Below are 26,114 nucleotides of genomic sequence, written 5' to 3' on the forward strand. Positions count from 1 at the left end.
CTTGTGAGAAAAGCTAGGTGTGCAGGATTAGCTTCAGGACAAAAAGAAGGAATAAGAAATATTCTGCCCTGGCCGGTTTGGCTCAGTGGATAGAGCGTCGGCCTGTGGACTGAGAGGTCCCAGGTTCGGTTCCGGTTAGGGGCGTGTGCCCTGGTTGCAGGCACATCCCCAGTGGGGGGTGTGCAGGAGGCAGCTGATCGATGTTTCTCTCTCATCGATGTTTCTAGCTCTCTATCCCTCTCCCTTCCTCTCTGTGAAGAAATCAATAAAATATATTAAAAAAAAAAAAAGAAATATTCTGAGAGAAATTAGTGGCCAAGTGAGAAAAAAGGATTCAAATATCTTGATTCTGGGTTTTATCCCCACTGTTTTGAGATCCCATCATATACATAGTTTTGGTTATTTATTTTGTCTCATTCCAAATACATATAATGTTTGCATTTGGAATATCTAGATATGCTCTGCCAAACCACATTAGTGATTTGGTCTGCAAGTGTGATGGAGGTGTTAAAACTGTACTGTTTTGCCTCTAGATTTGACCAGGTAACACTGTTTAATGGAATAGAGAGGAATAACTGCAGGCCTCTCATTGAGGCCCCATGAGAGAGGAGAACTAGCAACAGTCTTCTAACTAGAGACCCTGGCATCCACTTGTTCTGTTGGTTGGGACTTGAAGCCAGCCTTGTGAGATTAGATTCATCACTGATGACTTGGATAATAGATTTTGATGGGCATTTATCCTAAGGGAAGAAAGAATCCAAATCAAAGCTTAAAAACACTCTTTCACTGGGGCTATCATAGGAATTTTTTATCAGTAAAATTTGGCTACAGGATCACCAAGGTCAAGGCCCCATATTGCAATGAGATGTAATATGATTATTAATGGTTACAGCTGGGAATGAAAATGCCTGAGTGCAATCCCAGACCCACCACTAGACAGATGATGTTAGGCAAATTACCTGACTCCTCTGTTTTCCTCATCTGATAAATAGGGATGATCATGGTACCTACTCCAGGGATTTAATTTGTTAATATTTGTAAAGTTATTAGCAAATATTATACATGTTTGTTAATATATTATCTACAAGAATAACCAAGAGCTTTGGGCTGATGAATGACATATAACTATGGAGGAATTCTAGTCATAGGATCCAATTTCAATATTTACTGGGAATCTATAGTAATCAAGTCAGTGTGATATAGGCATAAGGATTTGTAAAGGTATAAGACAATTCAATGGAGAAACAATAGTTTAGCAAAATGTGCTGAAACAACTGGATATTCACACACAAAAGAATGAATTTGGAACAACCCTGTCTCACACATTACTTAAAAAATCAACATAGATTTAGCACCTAAGTAAGAGCTGAAACTATAGAACTATAAGAAGGAAATATAGGTATGAATCTTTGTGATGTTGGATTAGACAACAGTTTCCTAAGTATGCATCACACAAACTAGCAACAAAAGGAAAAATAGATAAGTTGGACTTTATCAAAATTATAAACATTTATGCACCAAAGGACACTGTCAAGGAATTGAAAACACAACCCATAGAATGGGAGAGAATATTTATAATTCAAATATCTGATAAGTGCTCTAGTATCCATTGCTATACTTCAACAGCAAAAAGATTAATCACCCAGTTTAAAAACTGGGCAAAGGACTTGAACAGACACTTATTCAAAGATATATAAATGGCCTATAAGCACATGAAAATGTTCAGCATCCTTAGGAAAACTGGAATCAAAACCACAATGAGATACCACTTTACACCTACTAGGGTGTCTGTAATAAAAACAACAACACAAAACAGACAATAACTAGTGTTGGCAAGGATATGGAAAAATTGTAACTCTTGTACATTGCTGATGGAAATATAAAATGGTACAGGCTGCTTTAGAAAACAGTGTAGAAATTCCTTAAAAAGTTAAACAGAGAGTTACCATGACCCAATAATTCTAATCCTACATATAACCAAGAGAATCTTACCTAATAATAGACAAACATATAAACTGACCCTACCTCTGCTATGCCCACAGCCAATCAGTAGTGAGTATGCAAATTAACCCAACAAAGATGATGGGCTAATTTGCATATGCAGGCAAGGAGCTGCCGGGCGGGACACCTGCTATGAGGGGGATGCCGGGGGCGGAGGGAGCTACAGGAGCAGTGCTCCAGGCAGGAGCAAGGACTTGCAGACTCCCGGGCAGCCAGGAGCGAAGCCAGGGGAAGGAAGGCATATTCTTACATGAATCTTCATGCAACAGACCTCTAGTTAAAAATAATTATTCACACAAAAAGTTATACATGAATGTTCATAGCAGCATTATTCACAATAACCCCAAACAACCTAAATGACTCTCAACTGATGAACAGAGAAGCAAAATATGGTATATTCATACCATGGCATATTATTCAGCCATAAAAATAGTGAAATACTGATTCATGTATGGCTGAGCCTTGGAGATATTATGCTAAGTGAAAGAATCCAGACATAGTCACATATTGTGTGATTGCATTTATGTGAAATATCCAGAACAGACAAATCTAAAGACAGAATGTAGATTAGTTAGTTTTCAGATGCTGAGAAGAGAAGAGGATGGGGAATGACTGCTAATGAATATGAGGTGGTGTTTTTGTTTTTTTGTTTTTTATTGAGTGCTGAAAGTGTTATGGAATTCGATAGTGGTAATGGTTGTAAAGTTTGTGACTATACTAATAACCACTGGATTGTACACTTTAAAATGGTGAACTTTTATAGCATGTTAATTTTATGTCACTAAAATAAAATAGAGACTGATTGAGCCAGTTCTGGTGCTTAATTGGAAGGGGTGAAAACAAATAAGGCTGTTGTCTCAGCCCTCAAGTATCTCATCCTGCAAAAACGGTATGTGCAATCAAATCAACACCTCAATGTGGGCCAGCCTCCAGGAACAATAGGAAGATACTCTCAAATGAGATGCCGCTTGAGATAAAAGCAAAAATATCTACTTAAGACCTTCTGGTCTCATCTTGTGCTAACTCCTCATGCAGTCTGAGCTCCAGCTCTATCCTAACCCCTGCACCCCTCACCAACACAGGGACTTTGCACATGCATTCTCTTCCCTGGGATTCTCTTTGTTCAAAGTGTGTCCTTACACTTCTCCTGGATTCCTCCCATCTTACAGATCTAGCTCATGTGACATTGCCTTGCGGACTTCTTCCAACCCCGACCTTTATAATCTGGTCAAAGTGCCAACTGTCATCTTGCAATTTTCCAGCCTCACAACTCTTATAGGTGTACTTTCACCTTGGAGTGATTCTTTACCTTCATTGTGTTTTCCTGCCAGATTTTTGAGTTGTTACGGGTAGGGACCTGTCTGCTTTTGTTCACCAAGATAACACCAGCACTTTCAGTGTCTGACACACACTAAGGTCTGAATGAGTACATGATGACCAGTCGAATAAATAAATAGAAGTAGCACTCTCCTGTCTATCTGGCTACATGAGAAAATATGGATTAGGATTTCTGAGAGGACAGGTTTTCCCCCTCTGGCTTCGAGAGATCTATTCACTGCTAAATCCTTCTTCCTCCTTTAAGTTGAAAATTTTTATTCATATTATCCTCACAGGAACCCAGTGAGGTAGTTTGATGTTCCAGTTGTCATTTACATTTGAATCACCTGCAATGCAATGTGAGGATAAGATGACTATGTGATTGCCACGCTCAGCACAAGGGCCCAGCATTGTTTTATTGGGCTGTTAGGTCACGTCCGGTTTGCTCACTCAAATACTTCATCATATTCTACTGCTAGGTCTATGAATGTCAAATAGTAACAACCCTTGACCTCCTGGCTGAAAGCTAAGCCAGCTATCAAATGAACCAGGCTGACCTTCTTTAATAAGAGAATCTTTAATATGGATTAATCATATTATAAGAATATATTTGTTCTTTTTATCAGACTCCTTGGGGAATGTTTTTTACTGGTGAAATGTTATCTCACAGAGTAATAAGATCAAACTGGGTTTTATTCTTTAATTAAAAGAAGATGAAAAGTTTTACTTCAGATATTTTTTAAGTGCCTTCAACTAGAGCATAAATGGCAGCCATGTATCATTTTGCACTTATACAAACTTTACTAGTCTTGGCAATTGAACTAAAAAATGAGTCTGATAGCTAATGGGGCATTTGTGGAAAAGACAAACAAATTGTCCAGAATAAACAAAGAAAGCATTATTTTTAATCAATAGCAGCTGAGCAGGGGAAGATGCAGTTAGCTTGGGGCACAGATCAAGCTCATTAAGTAGCCCAGGCTGCTTATAAATCATGGGATGTGTCAAATCTGGACTTAAACCACAGGAGAGAATGGTTCAGGATCCTTCCCTTGCACCGAGCATAGCCTGGTTGGCAGAGAGACCCTTGGTGGAAGACCGAACAAGGCTGTTTTTCCCCTTAGAAACTTCTGAGCCTATGCAGTTGTCAAGGTAGATAATTAGCTTGTTCAAAGGCAAAGGGCTGGAGCCAAATGGCCTACATGTGAGTCCTGGTTCCTACACTTCCTAGCCCTGTGTAGCAGATGCTGTCAGAACCTTTCCCGTGCCACTTAATCTACCCAGGATGCTACTAACTAGTTCCCATACTTGCTGGAGACTTCTGCAGCTCAGGCTGAGAGGCATTCTCTGGCTGAGAGGGTGTGCTTGGCTCAAGGAAGCCAGTTAGGATCAGAGTCGGAGTGCAAACAGCCTAATTATCCCTCAGTGGCAAACTCTAAGTTGTGTTCTACACAGTTCCTCAGAGGGCCCCCAGCAGGATTGAGCACCAATTGCCCACAGTCACTCATTCACTAATGTAGGCTATACTGCTTTGCTCTCTTCCAGTCTCACTCGTCTTATTTCTCAAAGCACTTTCTGAAATCAACTTCCAAATAAAATACTTTTATCCAAAAAAAAGTATGTTCAATGTCTGCTTTGGAGGAACCTGACCTTAGATACTGTGTAATTGTACATCATTTACTTCTAGGACAGCATTATGGAGGTCAGAGGTCAGGGGCAAGTAGCCTGGTGGTTAGGAAAGCATGTTCTAGAATCAGAGTGCCTCATCAAGCCCTGGCTTTGCCACTCACTAGGCATATAATCTTACAGAGGACACAGAACTTCTCTGTGTCTCAGTTTCCTCATCCATAAATGGGGTCAATGATAAATATTGTACCTACCTTATGGGCTTGTGGTGAGAATTAACTAATCCTTATATCATTTTTGGAATATTTCACAGTCCTTGGTAGGTGTTCATGAAGGTTAGCTATGATTCTTAGAATCAAAGTAATCAGACTTGGAAAGAAATTTATAAATCAGCTAGTGTGACCTTTGTATTTTCCACATGAGGAAAATGAGTCCCAGAGAGGTGTGAAGTGGTTTCCACAGGTTCACAGAGCTAATTAGTAACAGCAAGACTTAAAGATCTCTCAGCCCAGTGCCTACTGTCACCAAAATTCAGCTTCAAATCAGTTCCTCCAAACATAAGAAAAGGGACCCATGCCCTAGCCCAGCCCTGGGCAAACTACAGCCCGCGGGCCGGATCCGGCCCATTCAGCTGTTCTATCTGGCCCACGGAGCCAAAAGAGCGGAGGGTTCTCTTGCTCTCCCCTCCGCTCCTTCACCAGCAGCAGTGTTAACATGGCAACGTCGGGAAACACGGCCACAGCTCCTTCTTCTGAGTGGATGGATTTATATCCGCCCATTCAGCAGAAGGAACAACTTCTCAATCTTCCAGAGGCTCCTTGTAATGCCCGCGGACGCGTCCCCCGACATCACCCTGGGAATGCGTAGACACGTTATCTTGGTGATGTAGGGAGACACGCTCCTGGAGAGCACAGTATCAGAGCATTAGCTAAAAAGGAGACCAACAACACTGTTCCCACTGAAGTTGATGTTTTAAAGACCAAAAACCTTTCAACCCAGTCTACATTGCCATCTACATCTACGTCCCGGGCATAATTTGGAAGTTGCACTAAAGAAAATGTTTAATTTACTGTTTACACATTTTGTTCTTTTCTATTTGTTTTAGTTTTAATTATTTTATTATGTTTAAGTTTAATTTTAAAGGCTTTTGTACCTTTCCTTTGTTAGGCAATTTTATTTTGCCTTTGCCATCTTTAATATATGGTATGTTATTGTGCTATGATTCCTCCATTTTTTGAAGTTTCAAATTATAATAATTAGTGTTTACATTCTTCTTGTTAAAATGTTTGAAATGAATAAAACTATTGAAATAAAAAAAAAAGACCGTACCCTTTTATGTAATGATGTTTACTTTGAATTTATATTAGTTCACACAAACACTCCATCCATGCTTTTGTTCCAGCCCTCCGGTCCAGTTTAAGAACCCATTGTGGCCCTCAAGTCAAAAAGTTTGCCCACCCCTGCGTTTGGCTCAGTGGATAGAGCGTTGGCCTGCGGACTGAAGGGTCCTGGGTTCGATTCTGGTCAAGGGCACATGCACGGGTTGCAGGCTCGAACCCCAGAAGGGGGCAAGCAGGAGGCAGATGATCAATGATTCTCTCTCATCATTTATGTCTCTTTCTCTCTCCCTCTCTCTTCCTCGCTGAAATCAATAAACACATATTAAAAAAAGAAAGAAAGAAAAGGGACCCAGTGTAGCTATTTCATTTTGCTGATTTTTGTCTTAAATTCTTAGATAGTGGAAGGCAGCAAATATGCAGGAGTTATATAAGGCTTTAAGGATTCCATGAATTTGAAACCAGATTAAAAAATTAACTCTGCAATGCTATAGGCAGAATGTTCGTGGAGAAGGTATAATTTAGACACAAATGCCCTCCTCTGCAGAGTCCTTTATAAACCTCAGCATAACCTCCTGACCTGTGAGGATGACAGTTGCTGGCTGGGTGGAGTGGATGCCCTGCGAATATTTGACAGCATTTATTTGCTTAAAGCTCACAGCCTTGGTAGTATCTGTTAGCTAACAGAGCTTTATGCTAGATAGCTAAGATAAAAATACATGTTTCTGTAACAGACCTTTGCTTTTTAAAGTCCCTCTTCTTTTATCCACTGTTCCAAGCATGCTACATCTTCTGGTCTTCCTTTTGACCTTAAACTCTGAAGGGGCAAAGCACATGAAGATGCCAGAAGAAGTGAGTCGGATAAAAGACCTCACTAAATGAAAGCTCTCCCTTCTGTTCAGCCACTGAGATCAGTAGAATAAAACCACATTAAAGGTGACCTCTGGCCTGTACCCTCCAGAGATGACATCTTTCAGCAGCAGCAAGTGTGTCTCTGTAGAAACACACAAAACATTATGGGAAGGAGAGAGCTCTGTGGTGCTGGGATTTGTAAATATTTGTCCGAGAGTCATGTTTCTATTTATCTTTGAGCATGTCTAGCAAAGGGAATCTCTCAAAAAGGTGAAGTGAGTTGGTTTGTGAAAATAGTGTCATTTCATTTATTCTGCTTCAGGAAACCGTTGGTCTCACAGGAAATAGTTGCCACCAGATCATTAGGTTGGTAGACTTTTATTCCTGAGCTTTTATTGCCTACTGTATATATTGAACACTATTCATTTTACCAATAAGGAATTATTTTTAATATATCATTTGCTTGTTAACCCACCCAATATTAATATACTGAGCCTCTTTTCTTCTCTACCTTTACTTAACTACAACTGATCATCAAAACTATGACAAAATAAATTAATAATAATAATAATTATTATGTTATCTCTGGAGAATACAGGACAAAGGTTACCTTTAATGTGTTTTTGTCCTATGATATTATTATTATTATTATTATTATTATTATTTTAAAGCTCCCACAGAAACCAATTCTGGTTGGATATAGATCAACTGTGCACAAATGGACAATCTTTGAGGCTTTATACAATAAAATAACCTCTATTTGGAACCCAATGACTCATTATACACATCCTAAAGCTCTCATCTGTCAATTTTATGGTCATTGGTGCTCATGATTGAGCATCAATTTTGTCTAAGATTTCATTTCTCTACTTCCTTACCTTTATTTTCTGTATAGCAAGTTGCAGGAAGTATTTATTTCATAATTCTTTTTTCCTCTTGAATAGTGATTATATGCAGTTCCAAAAGTCAAGATGTGGCAGTTTATTATTCTTTCAAGGGGGAGAACCAGACCCAGCAAGGGAATGCAGAAATAGCAGTAAAGAGAAGGGGCTGTTTGTCCATATCGTCAGGAGAATAAAAATGTTTGAGACTGTGTGCTTCATATGAATATTAATGTAAGCACATGTACCTAATATGAGCACTCTTTGAGGCTGGGTTCCCCCAGAAGCAGACTGTTACTGGTGAGTACATGGAGTTGATTTTAAAGGTGATACCAGGACCAACTGAAAGGGGAATGTGGAAGAACAATGGGAATGGCAGAAAGCCAATCAGGTGCAGTATTGAACAGGTTACTGCTGTGGGCAAGAAGGCCTCAGTCCCATGAGACCTTATGATAGACTGGGAGCATATCTCAGAATTGTCCCACCTTATATCCATCACTCAAGTCATCCATCCATGGCCAGAGAGCCACAGAGGCTTGGGATGAGAATGTACTGGGAATGGCGAGCTTCAAGGGGCCATGGGGAAACATTAATAGCATATGCTACATACCAAGTTATAGTGAAAACCTGGACTGGTTGAGCTAAGGAAACAAAACAGGGTGAAACCTCAGGGTCTGGGGTATTAAATTGGTAGTTAACATCCAGCCTACTTGTTTTCTGAATCTTTTAGTGATTTTTCTAAAGGATGTTTTTATTGATTTGAGAGAGAGAGAGAAAGAGAGAGAGACATCAATCAGCTGCCTCCTGCATGACCCCTAGTGGGGTTTGAGCCTATAACCCAGGCATGTGCCCTGATCTGGAGTGAAACTGGTGACCTTTTGGTACATGGGGCAATGCTCAACCAACTAAGCCACACTGGCCAGGAACTCATCTTTTATGTTTTAAAAATTTTATTCTTTCCTTTTATTTTTTCTGAAAGTTTTAAAATAGTAAGTAAATATAATTGGGAAATAATAAAGGTACTTCTTAGCAAGAAACATTCTCAGCCAATTGATAATGGAAGAAAAAGTTTCAACCAAACCAGAGCCTTCCTCCACCCGCTCCCCCTAAAGAGAACTGTTGAATATCTCGTTTTCCTCTACCAGCTGCTGCCATCAAATGCATCTTGATAAGAAAACACATATTGTATGATAGCATTAATTTTTGAGCTGATAGTATATTTTATAATTAGACAAAACAATCATGCCTCTCTTATGTTGATGGGCCCAGTTCCTAGTAAGGGGCAAGCAGGAGGCAGCCGATCAATGATTCTTTCTCATTATTTATGTTTCTATCTTTCTCTCCCTCTTCCTTCCTATCTGAAATCAATAAAAATATGTTTTAAAAAGTCATCCAATCTTATCCTGTAAATTTAGTAGTTCCCTTCTACTTGTAGGCATGCCAACAACATTTTTATTTTATTTATTTATTTATTTTTATTATTATTACTTTTTAATAATTTTGATATTTATTTATTTATTTTTCTAACATGTTTAAATAGTTCATTTTAAGCAGCTAATCTTCTAGGGGAATCAGGCCATGGAGTCATCCATTCAACCTGTGATTGTAGCTTTAGACAGAGCTGTGACCTTGGCTCAGCTCCACAGGTCTTAGGTGGCTGAGCCTGCCAGAATCTCTAGATTCTTATACACTCTTTCATACAGGGGTGATGGTGTCCATGCAATTTCTCTAGCCAGCAACATATCTTGAACACCTCTTATTTCACCAATGCAGATTTATTTCTAATATCTTACTTGCTTATTAACTAACTCTCTGCTATTTGATAGTGGTAGTTGCTATGTTGACACAGCTGTTTCTGGAGAGTGAATACCAGATTAGGGCACTTCATATTAGCTAATTGTCTCCAGGGTGGAAGAGGGAGAGAGAGACTGATTTTAAACCAAATCACAATCTAGGCAATATTCCAAAATAGAAACCCTTCAGAAATCATGATTTGTCTTTTTTGGCAAAATATTTCATTAATTTGAAATTTTCTTTGGTTGTTAGTCTGAAGTTTTGGTAGTGATTCTTAATATTCTTCACCTATAGTGTTGCTGCTTTTACTTTGTAAAGTGACTTATTTAACATCAGAACTTTATCTTTGAGCTTCCACTTTATCAGAACTTTATCTTTTGTCTAAAGATTTAAAAAATCATATTTTGAAAATCTTGTTGCATATCCCCTCATCTCATTCTCTTTCAAGTATACTTTGAAAGGCTGCATCCTGGCATGGATGGATGTTTTATTACATTTTCTCATGGGACCTTGAATATACAATATAAAGCTATAATTGCATGGTTTTGAATAAATCTTATATAAAAATGATTTCCTTTAACCTCACAATGATATTTAGCCTAATTAGTATTAGAACTGTCTGCAAATTACATAGTCAGCCCTTCACACTATATCTAAATATTGAGATTTTATGCTTAGAGTGTAATTTAATTTTTAGACTCTGTATGAAGTTGTGAGAAAAATACGACCAATATTTTCTTACAAGCTTGTCCTTTATTTCCCGACCCATAAAGACCTTCTATTAGTACCTGAAGCAAAATTCCAGTCTACAGGAGGATGTGTCCAGTGGCCTTAATTCTGGTTGCTGCACAGCATCATGGGAGTGGGGTTGGAAGTAGCCCTGAGCCTGCTGTTGCTGTGAATATTCCTGTGCCTCTTGATGCTCCTATGGCTGCATAGGATCTCACCACCTCCCAACACTCTCCTTTCTGCCTCCTCATTTGTTCCCAATGCTTGCCATTTAGGGGGCAACAAAGAACACTTGAAAAGTTTATATGCTAAGTCAGTGGTAATTAGTTTCTCATTATTTTCCAAAAGTGCAACTGCTATGGTAAAAGAGCTGTAAATAATGATAGTTGTTGCTAACAGTTGAAGCATCAAAACACCCTATAATTTTGTGTTAGTGAGACAAATGATGACCTGCAGAGCAGAGGTTAAGCAAGTTCAAGGGGATTTAATTTTGCACATGCACTATATATTTTTTTAAAGCTGAAATAATAGTAGAAAAGATCAGGAAGAGAAGAAAAGCCTGTCCTTTTAATAGAGTTATCTAATACACTTTATGTGTTGCCTTTTGACCATGTCATAGCTTGTCAATCAGTCATAATGTAGGAACTAAAACATCAAAGCATATGGGCTAAAAGAGCAAAGCATCAGCAGAGTTTGGGTTAAAGAAAAACCTTGTCTAAAATGATTTTCTTTTGATTGATTTTCCCAAATTCTTGCATCGATTTTCCAAAATTGTGGGGCCTCTGTAGACCCAAGCTGTGTTTTCCACCTGGACATTGACAATTCTCTGAGATCTTAGCACAAACACTGCACCATTTAAATTATTGAGAAACCTCAGCATAAAATTCCAGGCCTCTTAAAGCCAGAAAATGACCTGAGTGAGATGCCCCCTGATCAGTACATTCTTCTGAAAAGCATAGGAATAATTATGTCTAATGACTATGCCAGTGGTTCTGGCCTGTGTAATTAAGATCCAAATATAACTCTGTTCATTTTCTACAACTAAATTACTTATATGGATAAATGACCCATTTATGAAAGCTCATAAAATATCATAGGTGAGTCGTTACATACTTAAAAGTCTCCCTAATAAAACATACTCAAAGATATTCATATATGCATTGCTATAATTTTCCAAAAATATTCCTTACCATAAGTAACTAGAAAATACTGTATATTCATATTCAAGAGGAGAAAAATAGAATAAAGATCCATAATTCTTTGATTTTATTTTAACATATTTGCATTTTTCTTCTATCTTTTTGATTCCTGGATGTGATAGCAGAGTCACCATCACATTCACATAATCTTGTAAGTTTGTGCACTCACTGCGAATGCAAAATGTCATGACATTTCTCATCGAAATATGAAAATTTTCTGTTGTTTTTTTGTCAAGTTTTGCTCTACATCAAAGGTGAATGAAAATGAAGGTTGAGATTCCAGGCACTTCAGAATTCTGAATGGAAGAACTGGAGTGACCAGACTAAGGGAAGTCAAATATACCATACCACAAGGAAACAGAATAAAGAGAAACTCTTGTCTTTCCTTATTAACTTTTCTGAAGTAGTTGATTAGGAGCTCAGTCCCATGAGCATGGTCCAATGTGCCACATTAAGGATAACTCCATGTTACTGAATCACAACAAGGAAAAAGTGGAGGGCAAGGTTATAAAAGAGGAGGAAAAAGCATAAGAGAGAACATGTATATGTGATTAGAAAGGGTTATTAAATATTGGGTTGAGAGTTCAGAGAATATTTAATGGATATTTAAAAAATTATAAATTAACTGGTCATTTATGTTCCAGTTTAAAGAGAGGACACAATAATTCATATATTTGTGGGGGGTTTTAAAGTCCTTAATAATCTCTGCCTTTGAATTATGACCAAGTTCTTGGAAGTTTTTCAGATCACTGAATCATAGCCTTTAGAGGATAAGTAGTTCTCAGAAACCATTACATAGGGACTTCCTGTCAACCTAAGAAAAAAATTCACTTGCAATTTTGACAAGATGGGACACCTCAGCTTTTGTATTATATAAAAAGAAAAAGAACAAAGAAAAGCACCTGACATATCACTCGGCATCTTCCTCATCAGGTGGCATGTTCAAAACTGCTGCATATGTACACAACATGTGGTTCAGACAAGCCAATTACCCTAAGTCAAGCAGTTACTTGGTATAGTAATTAGAAACATCATTGAGTAGCTAGATCAAGCCTTACCTGAAGTTATACATATCATTGGATTTTTTTACATTAGAAAATAATATAAGTTTATTTTTTTTGAGTGCACTTGGAGTTAAATTACCTATTGTTTGCACCATAAAAAACTTTACTAACAGACTGGTAATGGTCAACATGAGCAGAGGGATTAGAGTGTGAAAGTTCAGTGAGTAATTCTTTAAACTCTTGCACTCAGAGCATAGTCCCAAGAACAGCAGCATTGGCATTATCTGTGAACTTGTTAAAAATGCAATTGTGATATTGTGATTAAAAATTAAATCCTTCACTTTGTGAAATTAAACTTTCAATGAAATAAAAATCTACCAGAGCTAGTGGTAGCTAAAAATATTCATTTTTAAATTAAGAATTGGTCCATTCACCTATTCATCCATTCATCTATCCTTCCATCTTGCCCTCCTTTTTCTCTCTATCCATCCATCCATCAATCCATGTGTGGGTGACCTCCTCATTGCCTCTCTAACAATAATGACAATTTAGCACATACGGTAAGTCTTTCCTATTTTTTTTTTTTTAGTGATTCACAGGTGTGTAACCTTCTCAAAAAATTGATTTGTTCATCTCTCAGTGCAGGAACCAATACTGATCATTGGTGTATCCAACAGGTCCTTGAATAATGTTATTATGTTCAATGTAATTTTATTATAATATTGATGAGCTTCTGTAGGAACTTAACTCTTGTTTATATCAAATAACCTATGGTATTTCTTTTTACCATAGAGATGTATGGTTTCCTTATATGGTGATTTGCTTAAAGTCAAAGAACCCAGCTGTTACATTAAGTGAGGGCTTACTGTATATACAGTGAAAGACAGCTGTCTGCTCCCCTCCTTGTGGTTCTGGGATGATTCTGGTTGGATTAATACTGTGATCACTGGGAAATGTGTACAAATAACTCACCTCCTGGGACCTGCGCTGTCAGACATCTCCTTGCAGATTGGTTGCTCTTTTTTTATTTTCTCATTTCCATAACAGACTCCAGTTAATGAAACTCTTCACAGTAATTGCTGGTCCACAAAGCATAGCCATTTTGAGGCCATGAGTAGTAATCCTTAAACTTGGGAAATAGGACTATGATCAATTTCCTTTTCCTTTCTTGCTTTTCTTTATTTAGTCACCCCTACAAGGCACGTCCTTTGCACACCTCTTTCTTAGTCATTATCCCCTAATTAATTCCCTTGTTAAACATAAAGTGTACATTAGGCTTGACTAATGTTTTCCTTCGTGACTATGGAAAGAAGAATTTATTACCTTTACATATTGATTCAAGCCACATAATCACAACACATTTTATTTAAAGTCTTTATTCTTTAAGAACCACATTGTAGTTCAGGCCCCAAGCAACTGTCAAGAGAGTATCACCTGGCTCCCATAAATAGGAAATGAGGTCGGGCGTTTGCACATATAATTGACTTCAGAAGTGGCTGTATTCACATGGTCACCCATCTCCTTTTGTATGTAATGTTTTCAGCTTCCCACCATGAAATTATGGAGGGGTTGAAATGGAATTGCCCAAGTTGTGGAAAGATCATGCTGACATTTTAAGAGATAAAACAGAGGTGTCAAAAAATCCTCAGGCATAAAACCTACATGTGCTGGTAATCTTGCAATCTGCTCCCTCGGCAAGTATATGGTCTGAGATAGATTATTTGGCACAGAAAAGAAAGGACCTCCGCTCATCCCAGGGGAAAGAGTCGTTGCTGGATATGAGGAGGATGAAGCCTGGGCTACAATTGTTTGGAGTAGCAATGGGGACAGAACACTGTGGTTAGAATAGAATAACACAGTGGTTCTCAAAGTGTCCAATCTTCAGTTCCCCTGAATAGAATAGAGCAGTGGTTCCAAAGCATCTTAATCTTCATTTACATAGTTATACTAATCTTTCGTTTGATGGCAAACTTTATACTGTTATGATAGGTGGCTAGTGCCTAGAAGGGTTTCATACTGCGTTATGCTGAAAAAGAATTCTCAGCTCTAAAAAAATTTTTTTTAAAAAAAGAATTCTCTCCTATAAACAGTCCTTTCTCAAGGACTGAGGTTGCTCGGGATGGACCTTCCTCTTCTCTTCATCTATCCCCTTAGCCCTTGACCTCACTCACTCAATTCTTCAGTGAGAAGTGCGAAGTGCTTAGAATTTTGAGTGGGAAGATCAGGGCTTCTGTCTGAGCTTTTCCTCTTAGCCACTGTGTGACTTTAGGGAGATTACTCACTCCATCATCTGGGAACAAGTAATAATAATGCCTTGTCTCAGTCTTGTGTGTTTTTATGAGAGACAGAAAAGCCCATGAGAGAATGTCCCAGGAGCTTTGGAATTGATTAGGAGGTACCTTTATTCCTATGTGTTTCTCCAGCCACAAGAGAAGAACGGATAGCTGAAGCTTCGGTTTCAGTAAATATTATTGAAAGTGTATGATCTCTCTCCTTTTTAAAAGCTGTTCAGTTTGTTAGCAGATCATTAGTGATGCTTGGAAGAACATTTGAGACACAGGTTGGCTAAGAAACGGCTGAGTTACTGAACCATAGTGCCCATCTCACAGACTGAGAAATATCACCTCACCAACCAAGGGTGTCCAGGCTTTTTAGCTGCCCCTCTCTGAGACCACCTGTTTCTTGTTTTGTGGTTATTTGTTGTTGATGGCTTTTCATAAATGTTTTCTTTGGAAGTCAGACCTTCAACTTTCTAATTAAGGGAGCAATGGATATTCAAGTTATTAAGGAAGCCAGGGATTGGCTAAAAACCAAGAGTAGATAATAACCCTGCTTGGACTTGTTTGACAGATTTTTACATGGCACACATTTTTTTCCCCCTGGGGCTCTGCGGTCAGCATGGAAGACATGAGGTCCCAGGGCCACCGCCTCCTCCCTACAGGGTTGCTCTCTGAATTTCCACCCATTTCTACTTACTTGGCAGCCTCCCACTGGTTTCCAGCCAGATATTGGTTGCTCACGTTTCTTGTGGTCTTAAGGATGCTCTTTCTCCCTTTTCATGGCTTTATAAGGATAGACTTGCCTTTTCTTCTCCCTTTTACCAATACTGACTGGAAATGATCCTGTGGTCTCTTTCCTCGGAGATTCACCCTAAATTTATTTTATCTTAAACGTTCCATGGCCAGCCACATCAAGATTAACAACACTACAAATGGACAATTCCCCAAAAGCTGACTCTGAGATGAGGATTTCAGGGAAAGGGGTTTATTGGGAAAATCCCAGGAAAAAAGAAAAAGTAGGTGAGATGCGAGAAACTGAGACTGCAAGGGATGGGTGGATATCGGGCCAAATTCCAGGAGACTACAAATCCAGTGGTGATGTTCACCAGAGGGTGAAGGTCACCTCTCAACATTGTCCCCACCAGGGGAAGGATTCCTGAGTATTGACACCTTGCCACACCCCACCTATGCTCATTGGTTAAGAGCTGCCCTGGGATTTGATTCTGGAACTCCTTGCTATCTGAGTGCACCTGCAAAGCAGGTTCCAGCAATCCGAGGGCAATCCTGTGACAGTAGCTGTGTGTGTGTGTGTCGGGCGGGGGGGGGGGGGGGAGGGGAAGGGGAGCACACTGTGGGTGGGGCACATGGGAATGATAAAGAACTGGATTCTGACAGTGTCCCTTGCAGCCATGCTGAGGAAAGCTCAAGGTCAGTGAGTTCCCCTGAAGCCCTGTGCTCTTTTGGGCAGTGCTCTGGTCCCTCAGTCCCCTGGAAACAGGGCTCCTCCCTGTCATCTCAGCCCCTCCTTCAGCGAGGAATGCCTCTCCATGCAGCCAAAGTTAGGCCTTGGCAGTGATTATGAGCAGGTGAACCTTTCAGTCTCAAGTGGGTAATTTACTTCTCAGGGGATCTGAAATGATTGACTGCTACCTCTATTTTCCCTGGACTCTGCAGAGGAAAAGGTTACCTGTGGGCATCCCCTCATGCTCCCGGCCCTTGATGCCAGGGATGCAAAGTGTACATAATACACGTACTTAAGTCAGAGAAAGATGGGGAAGGGATACTTATAAAATTGGAGGCTATTAAGGTTATTGAAAAGACATCATTTCAGGCACATTTTGTTTCAATAGGAGCGTTCATATTGCACAACTAGTTTGCTGTGATATGAGAAGGTTTTTTTTGTCTGTTTGTTTTTTTAACCATTGCTTCTTCCCTTAGCTTCTGTGTAAAGTGAGTTTACAGATGAAGACATTTTGGACCAGATTGCACATTCTTTTGGGTTCACAGGTTTATGTGTAGTTTATAGTAAAACATTCCTACCAGTTACATGAGCAAGCTTCAGCAAGGGCGAGTTTCCCTCTTTGCTGGTTCTGGCATTTCGCATCTAATAAATTCACCTTGGAACTAATCCAGCTGTCTTCTTGGAAAATATAAAGTTTGGAAGAGGACTGCTACTATTCATGGCTATGTAATAGTTTGTTTTATGCTGCATGGAGTTGTAGTTATAAACATGAAAGCAGCTGGCAATAAATGACTTTATGACAGCTATTTCCAAGATATAATGAAGAAAACAAAACAAAGTGATTGCTTATAATTATTGTGCCTGGGTGAGCTTGCACAGTGTACTCCAAACACTTCACTGGCCATTCCCATGTGAGCTTATGCCCAGTCTTCTTTAATTGACCTTGATCTTCAGGTTATTTTGTTTTGGGAATGAGAGATGCACTGGTAGTATTTGCATTTTCCAGTGTAATTTGTTAAAGAGACAGTATCCTTTTGTTCTATGCACCCATGTATTGGGGTAGGTAGTGGAATTATTTGTTCTTTTCTACTGTTGAAGACGTTTTTATACTGAAAAAATTTTGGAGGATTGGGCAATTTGTCAGCATTTTCAAAATTTTAAATGTACATTTTTAACCTGATGGTTAAAAAAGTTAATTTTATGTATAGGAATATAGCCTAACAAAATATGATAAGTGTATAAGGACATAGTCAAGAATGCTTATTACAGAGTTATTTGTTATAGAAAAAATTATAATCTATCTACATGGTCATCAATGTGGCAACGGTTAAATAAACATAGAGGAACCATTCCATAGAGTAGTGTATAGACATTAGGAACATGAGATAGATCAATATACATGGACACTGCAAAGCTTCAAGATCTAGTGCATGAGAAAAGCGAATCTCAGAACATAAAACACAATGTATGCTCCAGTTTGTGTAGAAAGAGGTGTATTTGACTATGGTTGCATATGCCATAGAAATCAATTGTTAATTAAGTAGTTTGCCAGATATTGATTGAGTTCCAGGCCCCTTTCCAGGTGCAGGTGGTACAACAATAAATAAGACAGAGTTCTTCCTGGGAGTTTGCATGCCAGTGGGGGGAACTGAAGTTGAGATGATGAACAAGCAACCATCTGTGTGTTGGTGGTGAGAGGAGTCCTAAACGGATGCCACACAGCCTAAGAGAATAGAGAGTGATTTAGCTGCAGGCAGGAGAGAGTCTCTCTGAGGAGGGGACACCTGATCAGAGATCTAAAAGGAAGTGTGCCAGGCAGAGGGGACAGCAAGGCCAGGGCTCTGAAGCAGGATTGTGCTTTATGTGTTTTAAGAACAAAACGAGGCCAGTGTGGCTGAGACTCTGTGAGAAAGAGCAAAAGTGGAAAGGAAGGAAGGCAGAGGGTAAGCCAGATTATTGGGAGCTTGGAGCTTCTGACTTTAAATGTTATTAAAGTGTGATGAGAAGTGATTAGAGGATTGAGATCAACAAAAAGATGCAATCGTACTCAGTCTTTACAGTGCAAATGCATGGGGTGGTATGATGCTCACCATACTAAGGACCATAAGGGCCTGGGAGGAGGTTATTCTAGTTAACTCAGAGGAAGGGAGGGGCATGGCTCTAGGAGAAAGTTCTCACTACTGTCTGCCTACACCTGTCCCATTGAACTGTCTGAGAATTTATTCATATCTTATTTGTATAATAAAGAAACACTAAAGGCAAAAATGGGATCAATGATTGCTTACAGAAAATAATAAGTGGATCTTTTAGTTAGCATTCCTTTCTGTGACCTTGAGCAAGTTAGCTTTCTTAGCTTTACTCTTATCCATGTTTATACAAAGGGGATAATATGTTCTTTATCACAGGATTGTTCATGACAATGAATCAGATAATATACATAGAGCTCTCATCCCAGTGCTCAGCACAGTGCGGTAATTCAAGAGTGACAGCCATTGTTGTTGCCATGCTGCCTCCTACCACATCCAAACACTATGAGGAATTCAGGATGCTATAAAATTGCCTGTCTCTCTGTCACCTTTATCCTGAGCTATAGAGAAGGGTATCAGGCTGGTTTATAGCACATAGAATCTAATAGCTGATTAAGCCATCTGGTCCAACTCTGATCCTTTATAGATGGGGAAACTGAGGCACTGAAGGGAGTATACTATTGGTTGTCATATTTATAGTTAGTGAGTGACCCTGGTTTCTTGCCTTCTAATTCAGTATTTTTTAAAAATTTAATACTATTTTTAATTCAATCATTTTTTAAATTCAATACTATTTATTGCATCAATATTTATTTAATTTTAAGCATTTTAATTCCACCTTATAATATAACTATCTGATATTTTAATAGTCTTTAAGTATTTTTATTTTCAAAGAAAACTGTATAATGTCACCCTACATAGGAAACCATATCCTTGTTGTAATACATTATAATAACATAGTTTTAGCATATTTATATTATCACTCATAATAATGCTGTGTAACAAGCACAACTCCAGAACTTAGTGAGATACAATAATAAGCATGTCTTCCTTGCCGCATGCCAGTGGGTTGGTTGGGGCACAGCTGATCTTGGCTGGCTGGGTTCAGTTGATTTGCCCTACCTGCCTCTGAACCTCTCTGAACAAGCAGCTATATGAAGCATGTTCTACTCATGAGTTTCCTCCAAAGGCAAAAGTACAAGCCTGAATGTCATGTCTATAATTATCCAATTGGCCAAACCACGTCATATCCATCATCAGTGGGACAAGGAAATTGCATCCTCCCCTATACAATATCACATAGCAAAGGGTGAGGTGAGAATAGGTGAAGACTGGGGAAAATAATGGAGTATGTCAAAATAATATGTATGTATTACATTGAATTGGACAAAGCATACTCTTAGAGTTAGGCATATCACACTTTGAGAAATATTCAACTACTCTTCGTTCTGGATAAGGGAAATATGGCACAGCCCACTATGCTGATAACCAAACATCTAAAGACAAAGAATGGTACCCTGAATTTTACTGATGCACATTTTCTCATACTCTAACTTATTGGAAATCAGGATGCCTCTTATAAACTGATATACTTTACAATCCAGCATAGTTGTGATGAGGTTCACTGGTTGTCATTCCTGGAAAATTGACCCCTGTGACTTTCAACCAAACAATTAACCAAGTGGGGCTATTTGAGGAGGAGGTGTGTATCTTGGGTGCTGTCTGAAAAAAAATTTACTGGCAGTGAAGAAGGAGTCAGCTTCAACTTTAGAGAGAGGGTCATGCTAGAGGCTTGGAAGAAAAGTTCAGAGTCAACAGTGAAGCACTCCTGAAGGACTGGGTCAACACCGCCATTCCTGAGAGCACAGAATAGAACTCTGGAAAATTTAGATCAATGATTCTGTTTTGAAATGGGTTTCAGAAGTACTGGACTCTGAATGTGAGGAATTTTTAGGAAAACTTAACCAATTTATCTCCTTTTTATCTATGCAGCAAGATGTGACTTTAAGAATTATCTAAATAAATCCAAAATATCCATTTCAATAAGGACACACTAAAAATCCTAAAGGATAAGAAAACACTTGTTATATTTAATATATAGAGCTTCAACAAAATAATGGTGTTTTTTTTTTTGTTTTTTTTTTTTGGCAATCAACAGCTTCAATTCAGTGAAATGTGATATATAATTAAAAGCACTTAAATAAAAGATACATAGATAGCATGCTTTTGCTTTCAAGTAATGGAAAATCTAACTAAAACTGGCTAAATAATAAAAAAGTTTTGGCTTAGCAATTGAAAGATTCTAGAAGTTGGGAGCACTTTACAATTAGTTTACAACAACAGCTCAGTGATGTCAGAATTCTCCATCTCTCTATTCTTGTGGCTAAGTGGAGTGTGTGCTGCTTACTTAGGTCAATCAGCACCTTTCCTATGAACCTGAGGGTGGAGTCAGTCCTACTCAGATCACAAGTCTGCTGCATAAGCAATGGGTGGATGGTAATGACTATGGGTAAGGAGGAGAGGGAGAAATTCCCAATTTGCAGGAATGTATGAACCTAGAATAATACAAGGTCATGGAAAAAACAAGTGAAGGCCATGATGTTGGATTGCCTCGGTTTTGAGGAACTGTTAGGATCCTCAAAAGAGGCTGAGGGATATTTCCTTCCTTGCCCTCAAATTACTGAAATGGGATAAGTGGAGACAGACATGAAAGCAGATAGGAGACATAGTATACAGCATTAAGGATTTGTGTTTTTACAAACCTACCTGGAATGCACATGCTGGAATAAGGAAGCATTTTCCCAATCTGTAACTTCACAAAAGAAAAATCCTCTTTCACTCTCTAAGTCAAATGAATGTTTTGTTCCCCCAAGAGAGAAAATGCATACTGATTTGTGAAAAAAATTGCATAAAAGTCAAGTGCTATGAAGCAGGTTTCTGATGGCTATATGCTCAGACTCTCTTAGTACAGAGACTGCTTGCTTTTTGGTCTTGCTGGAAGAAGAATCTAGAGCCTTATAAATTAGGTTGGTGATGTCATTCTCCAGGTTCTACAGGTGACTGCTGATATATGTACACTTAAAACAATACAGGCAAAATTGGCCTGAGTTTTGGTCCAATCTACCATTCTTCCACAGGAGAGAACTTTTGTGGGAGGTGACTATATTAAGTATAGTTTTGAAATAAAGAAATATCATGCTACACACTTCTGGTGGCTCCATCAGAAATCTATTATGACCAAGAGCACAGACTATGTGCCATAAAATCCCTCTGTTGTGCTTAGTTGCTCATTCTTTTTTATCCTCAATCTTTCTCTCTTTCTCTCTTGAGTAATAACAAATGATTAATGGAGGAGATTTAGTTTGAATGAATTATATGTAAAGTTGTTTTACACAAAATATTTTCCATGATATTGTATTTCCACCTCTGCTTTATCACTGCCTTTTTGTTTGAGTTAATGCAATACTATTACCAAAGTTATCCTCCATTAAACATCTGTTTGCCTTCACATTCAAGGCAACAATGTCATTTTCAGATGAAGCTATTTGTCCTTGTTAAAACAGACAAGACAGTTGGTACATTCAGACTCAATTTTTAAGTTGCATGATTGATTCCAAGATAGAGCTGGGAGCTTAGGCTAAGGAAAGTTGCCATTAATTTTTCAGTATGTGCTCTCTTCTGCTAGGTCTGAGGAGAGAACAACTCATATGACTGAGCCTAACAGGGAAGCAGAAGGGAGTTAACTCAAGTTATTTCCCCAAGAAGCAGGTTCTGAGACAGTTTAGGGTACAGGATGTTTATTAAGGTGTGCCCTTGGGATCAATACCTGGAGAAGAGAAGGGGAGGAAGCAAGAGTTTGCACAGGGAAGCAGGTAGGGCCCATCACTGAAATGAGCCAAGGTGAGCCAAGGCCTTTATCTTCTGCATTGATTAGTTATTGGGGATGGATTGTCTTGGGAAGGGACATGACCTTGAGTGAGGTGGCTCTTTGAATCTCAGGAAATGTTTGAAAAGGCAATCCCTGACAGCACTGCTAGGGTCTCTAGATTAGAGGGAAGTGGTCCTCAGTATGTGGTGACTTTGCCCCTTGGGGGACATTTAACAATGTCTGGAAATATTTTTGATTGTCATGAGTGGGGCATGCTACTGGCACCAAGTGGATAGAATCTAAAGATGCTGCTAAACATCTCAAAATGCACAAGACAGTCCCCACCAACAAATACTTACCTGATCCCAAAATATCAGTTGTGCCACGGATGGGAAGCCCTACTCTAGGGCAACACATTCCCCCATGAAGTGGAGTCTGGCAGGCATCACAGTGTCCACCATAGGAATTGGCATTAATCAAGATTATTTGTCAGTCAGATACCCCGTATTACTCACTCATCGGAATCCTCCCATAGACCATTGAAGTAAGTCTCATAATCATGAACTGAAAGGATGCCCAGGTGGGAGTGAAAGTGCACTTGTTGAGAACAGTGTAGTATCTTCTAGCTCTCGCTTGATGGCTCCAGGCAACAGTTCTGAAACCTTTCTCTTTCTGTACTGCAAGCACAAGATGGGTGATATTTTTGTGTTTAGTTCCCTCCCATGAAATTCCTGGGCGTGAGCTCCAAAACTCACCTCTCTACTTCATTTAAAAGACACAGTGGAACCTGAGTGAGCATAGCACACATTCTAGAGATGACCCTAACTCCTCTCTAATTTATATTTTTAAGTAGGCTATTTTGGTTCTCTGAGCACTCATGTTTAGTAACAATTTGCTTACAGTAGCTTGCAGGTGATTTTGCACTGAGAACAAAACCTGTTGATAGTCCTAGTGAATGCCTGTAAAGAGACACCAACATTTTCAGGAGCATTCACTTCATACCCTCTTTTCCTGGTTCTGATTCATTGGATGGATTGAGTCATTCAAGAACATTCTTCAGATTTTATTGGCACTTTAAGAAATCAAGGAATCAAAGAATTAGCTCTTTGATTCATTATAAAATAGCTCCCACATCATTCCAGACACTGTCTTATTTTCTTGATAGAAACATGAGCATGTACTAGTAAAGGAACAGAAAAAAAAAAAAAAACCCTGTCATTTTTTCAGACACATAGGTTAACTTAACAGAGTCAATTATTATTCTCTCTAAAACAAAATCATGCACATTGTATCTTTTAAAATAGAACATCAATGAAAAGGAAATAAGCATACAGTCTCTAAAAATGTTAAGGAAAATATAATGTAGTATACATGTAACTGAAAAATATAAAAACCAACAACAGATGTTTCATTATTATTGAGCTCAATAATAATGCTAATTATTGCAGTCAACAGCAACTGCAGTTTTAGATTCTGTTATTAATTCCCATGGCACATTTCTATATAGTGGATGTTATCATCTTTAATTTCAGTTGAAAATAGCCCAAAAGGATGAAAACAGCTTGATTAACTTCACACAAAGGTACACTAGCAGAGGACTTTGCCATGCTCAGGTCATGTTCTATTGTTAGAAAGTCTAATTTAGAGGGCTGCTTAAAAATTGTCCATAGACAGGGTGGCTTAAACAAGAGATATTTATTTCCTACAGTTCTGGAGGCTGGGAAGTCCAAGATCAAGGTGCCAGACAATCTGGTGTTTGGTGAGGGTCTCCTACTCCTGGTTTGCAGACCACCTTCTTCACCTTGCATGTACCCTCATGTGGTGGAAAGCTTGGGATGCTACACAAGCATTAACCCCATCATGAGGCTCCTCTCCTATGACCTAATTTGGAAAAATATTTAGTCCCTAGCATATGGTATAAACAGTGGTGTGCCAGTAAAAGTTTAAAAACTGACTTAAAAAATGAGTATGTGTGTATATAATTTTATTTTTTAAATTTTACTGATAAAAAGAATGTGCATCACATGAGTATAAGAATAAATTATGTGTAATACATTTTATTATAAATTTTGTATAGTTAATTGATACTTCAAGAATACTTTCATTAAATTTTATCAAAATTTTGTATCTATAGCCAACCTATGGTTTCAATTGACCCACAAGTATAGTCCAACATGAATGTGGATTGATATTTTCAGATTGTAAGCCATCAGCATATCACTTAATAGGGAGCGGGGTCACGATGCTCAGTAGCACACCATTACCTAGTACTTCCACCATTCACATAGGATGGGCATAAGTAATCTTAAGAGCAGGGGCAATAGTAAGATGTGCCAGATTAGGAAGTGATGAGATGATTTCTGAGTATTTTTTGGATATAACTTATTTCATGACAGTTTATGTAATTTAATTTCTCATTAATAACTGTGTTTAGCAATTGGTTCGCAAGATTACTGAAAATTCAACAGTTGGCTCTTGTGAGCTGAGATGAATGCTGGTAAGAAAAAGTTTTCAGTGAACCTAATGTGCCTATTTTCACGTCTCCTACATGAACTGAGTGGGGTTCAGGACCCTGAGTATGTGGGGGCATCCACTTATCAAGCAACAGAGAATTTGAAATAAATGGTGTCAGGATTGGGCAGAGCTGTATCTTTAAAATTTACTGCTATTTTTGTGGTTTATTCACAGGCATTTCCCTGCATTTCAACAGGCATTTATGGTAAGTGATCTAGCTTTTGATACTGTTTCTATTTCTTTATTTTCTTGTTAAAGGTGAGATTAACAGGAAAAATAAGAGATTCTTGATGGGTATAGTTTGCTGTGATTTAAAGAGACTGAAAATGAAGGGCAAATCTCACTGAGGAATCTTGAGAGGCTATTTATATGTTCTATTGTGCTCTTGAATGTTGTGTTAGATACCCTATGTAATGATTACATATATTGTGGCTCAATGTCTTTTGTTAAACAAAACATTTTTCTCTAGTAGGATTTGACCTCTGAAAATGTTTTCTTTTCTTTTTAATAAAGTCAGGATTTTCTCTTAGATGAATCACAGTGCCTACAAAACGTAGCATTATCATTATTTTGTTGTGAATTGCAAAATAGCAGACATTAAAATGCAAATACCTGCATATATCTGTATATTTATATTTTAAAAATCCAAAGAGGTGACTATTAATAAAAAATAATAGTTTTAATAAACTGCGGATAAATTGTTTTGTTATTGATAGGTTGTTTTAAGTAGTGACTGCTTCACTTACAGGTAGAAGCATCTGTGTTTATATCATTTGTTTTCACTAACCTAAAGCTCTCAAATATTCTTCCTCTACACTGACGTTTCCCTAGTTGTTTTTCTCAGGTTGTTAATAAATCTGGCTTGCAATTTTAAGGTAAAATGGAGTTTATTTGTCATTGTAGGGTTTTCTGATCAAGCAGAATAGATTACAACCTTTCTTAGCTCAAGCTTCTTATAAGGAGACTCTTATCTGGGAAATAAAATGTGTACAAATATAAAGAAATAGTTTAAATTCATTACTATAGGAGAGGGATGCCTAGATTGCAGTCAGAGGTAGGAGACTTAATTCTTCTTAATCTGGTATTTCTTTTGAAGGCTTCAGTGAGAATAAAATGGAAACTGTAGGCCTGAATTAAGCTGAATGGGGGAGGATTTGGTCACACTATTTAATAATTTAAGGCGTGCCTTTTTTTTTCAGTCTGGATTTCACTGCAGACTGAGTTTGT

The 26,114-nt window shown here is 38.4% G+C and overlaps 1 protein-coding gene across 4 annotated transcripts in view; it reads left to right on the forward strand.

Annotated features, from left to right (window-relative positions):
• MACROD2 (mono-ADP ribosylhydrolase 2) overlaps positions 1 to 26,114 on the forward strand; it is a 1,970,509-nt gene that overhangs the window by 1,348,680 nt on the left and 595,715 nt on the right. For all 4 annotated transcript variants that reach the window (XM_080685397.1, XM_080685398.1, XM_080685399.1 and 1 more), the window contains exon 7: positions 25,062 to 25,092. In XM_080685397.1, the coding sequence (XP_080541523.1) occupies positions 25,062 to 25,092 (31 nt within the window). The remainder of the gene's footprint in view (positions 1 to 25,061; positions 25,093 to 26,114) is intronic.

Source organism: Plecotus auritus (genome assembly GCF_963455305.1).
Source record: "Plecotus auritus genome assembly, chromosome: 8".
NCBI classification, from domain to species: Eukaryota; Metazoa; Chordata; class Mammalia; order Chiroptera; family Vespertilionidae; genus Plecotus; species Plecotus auritus.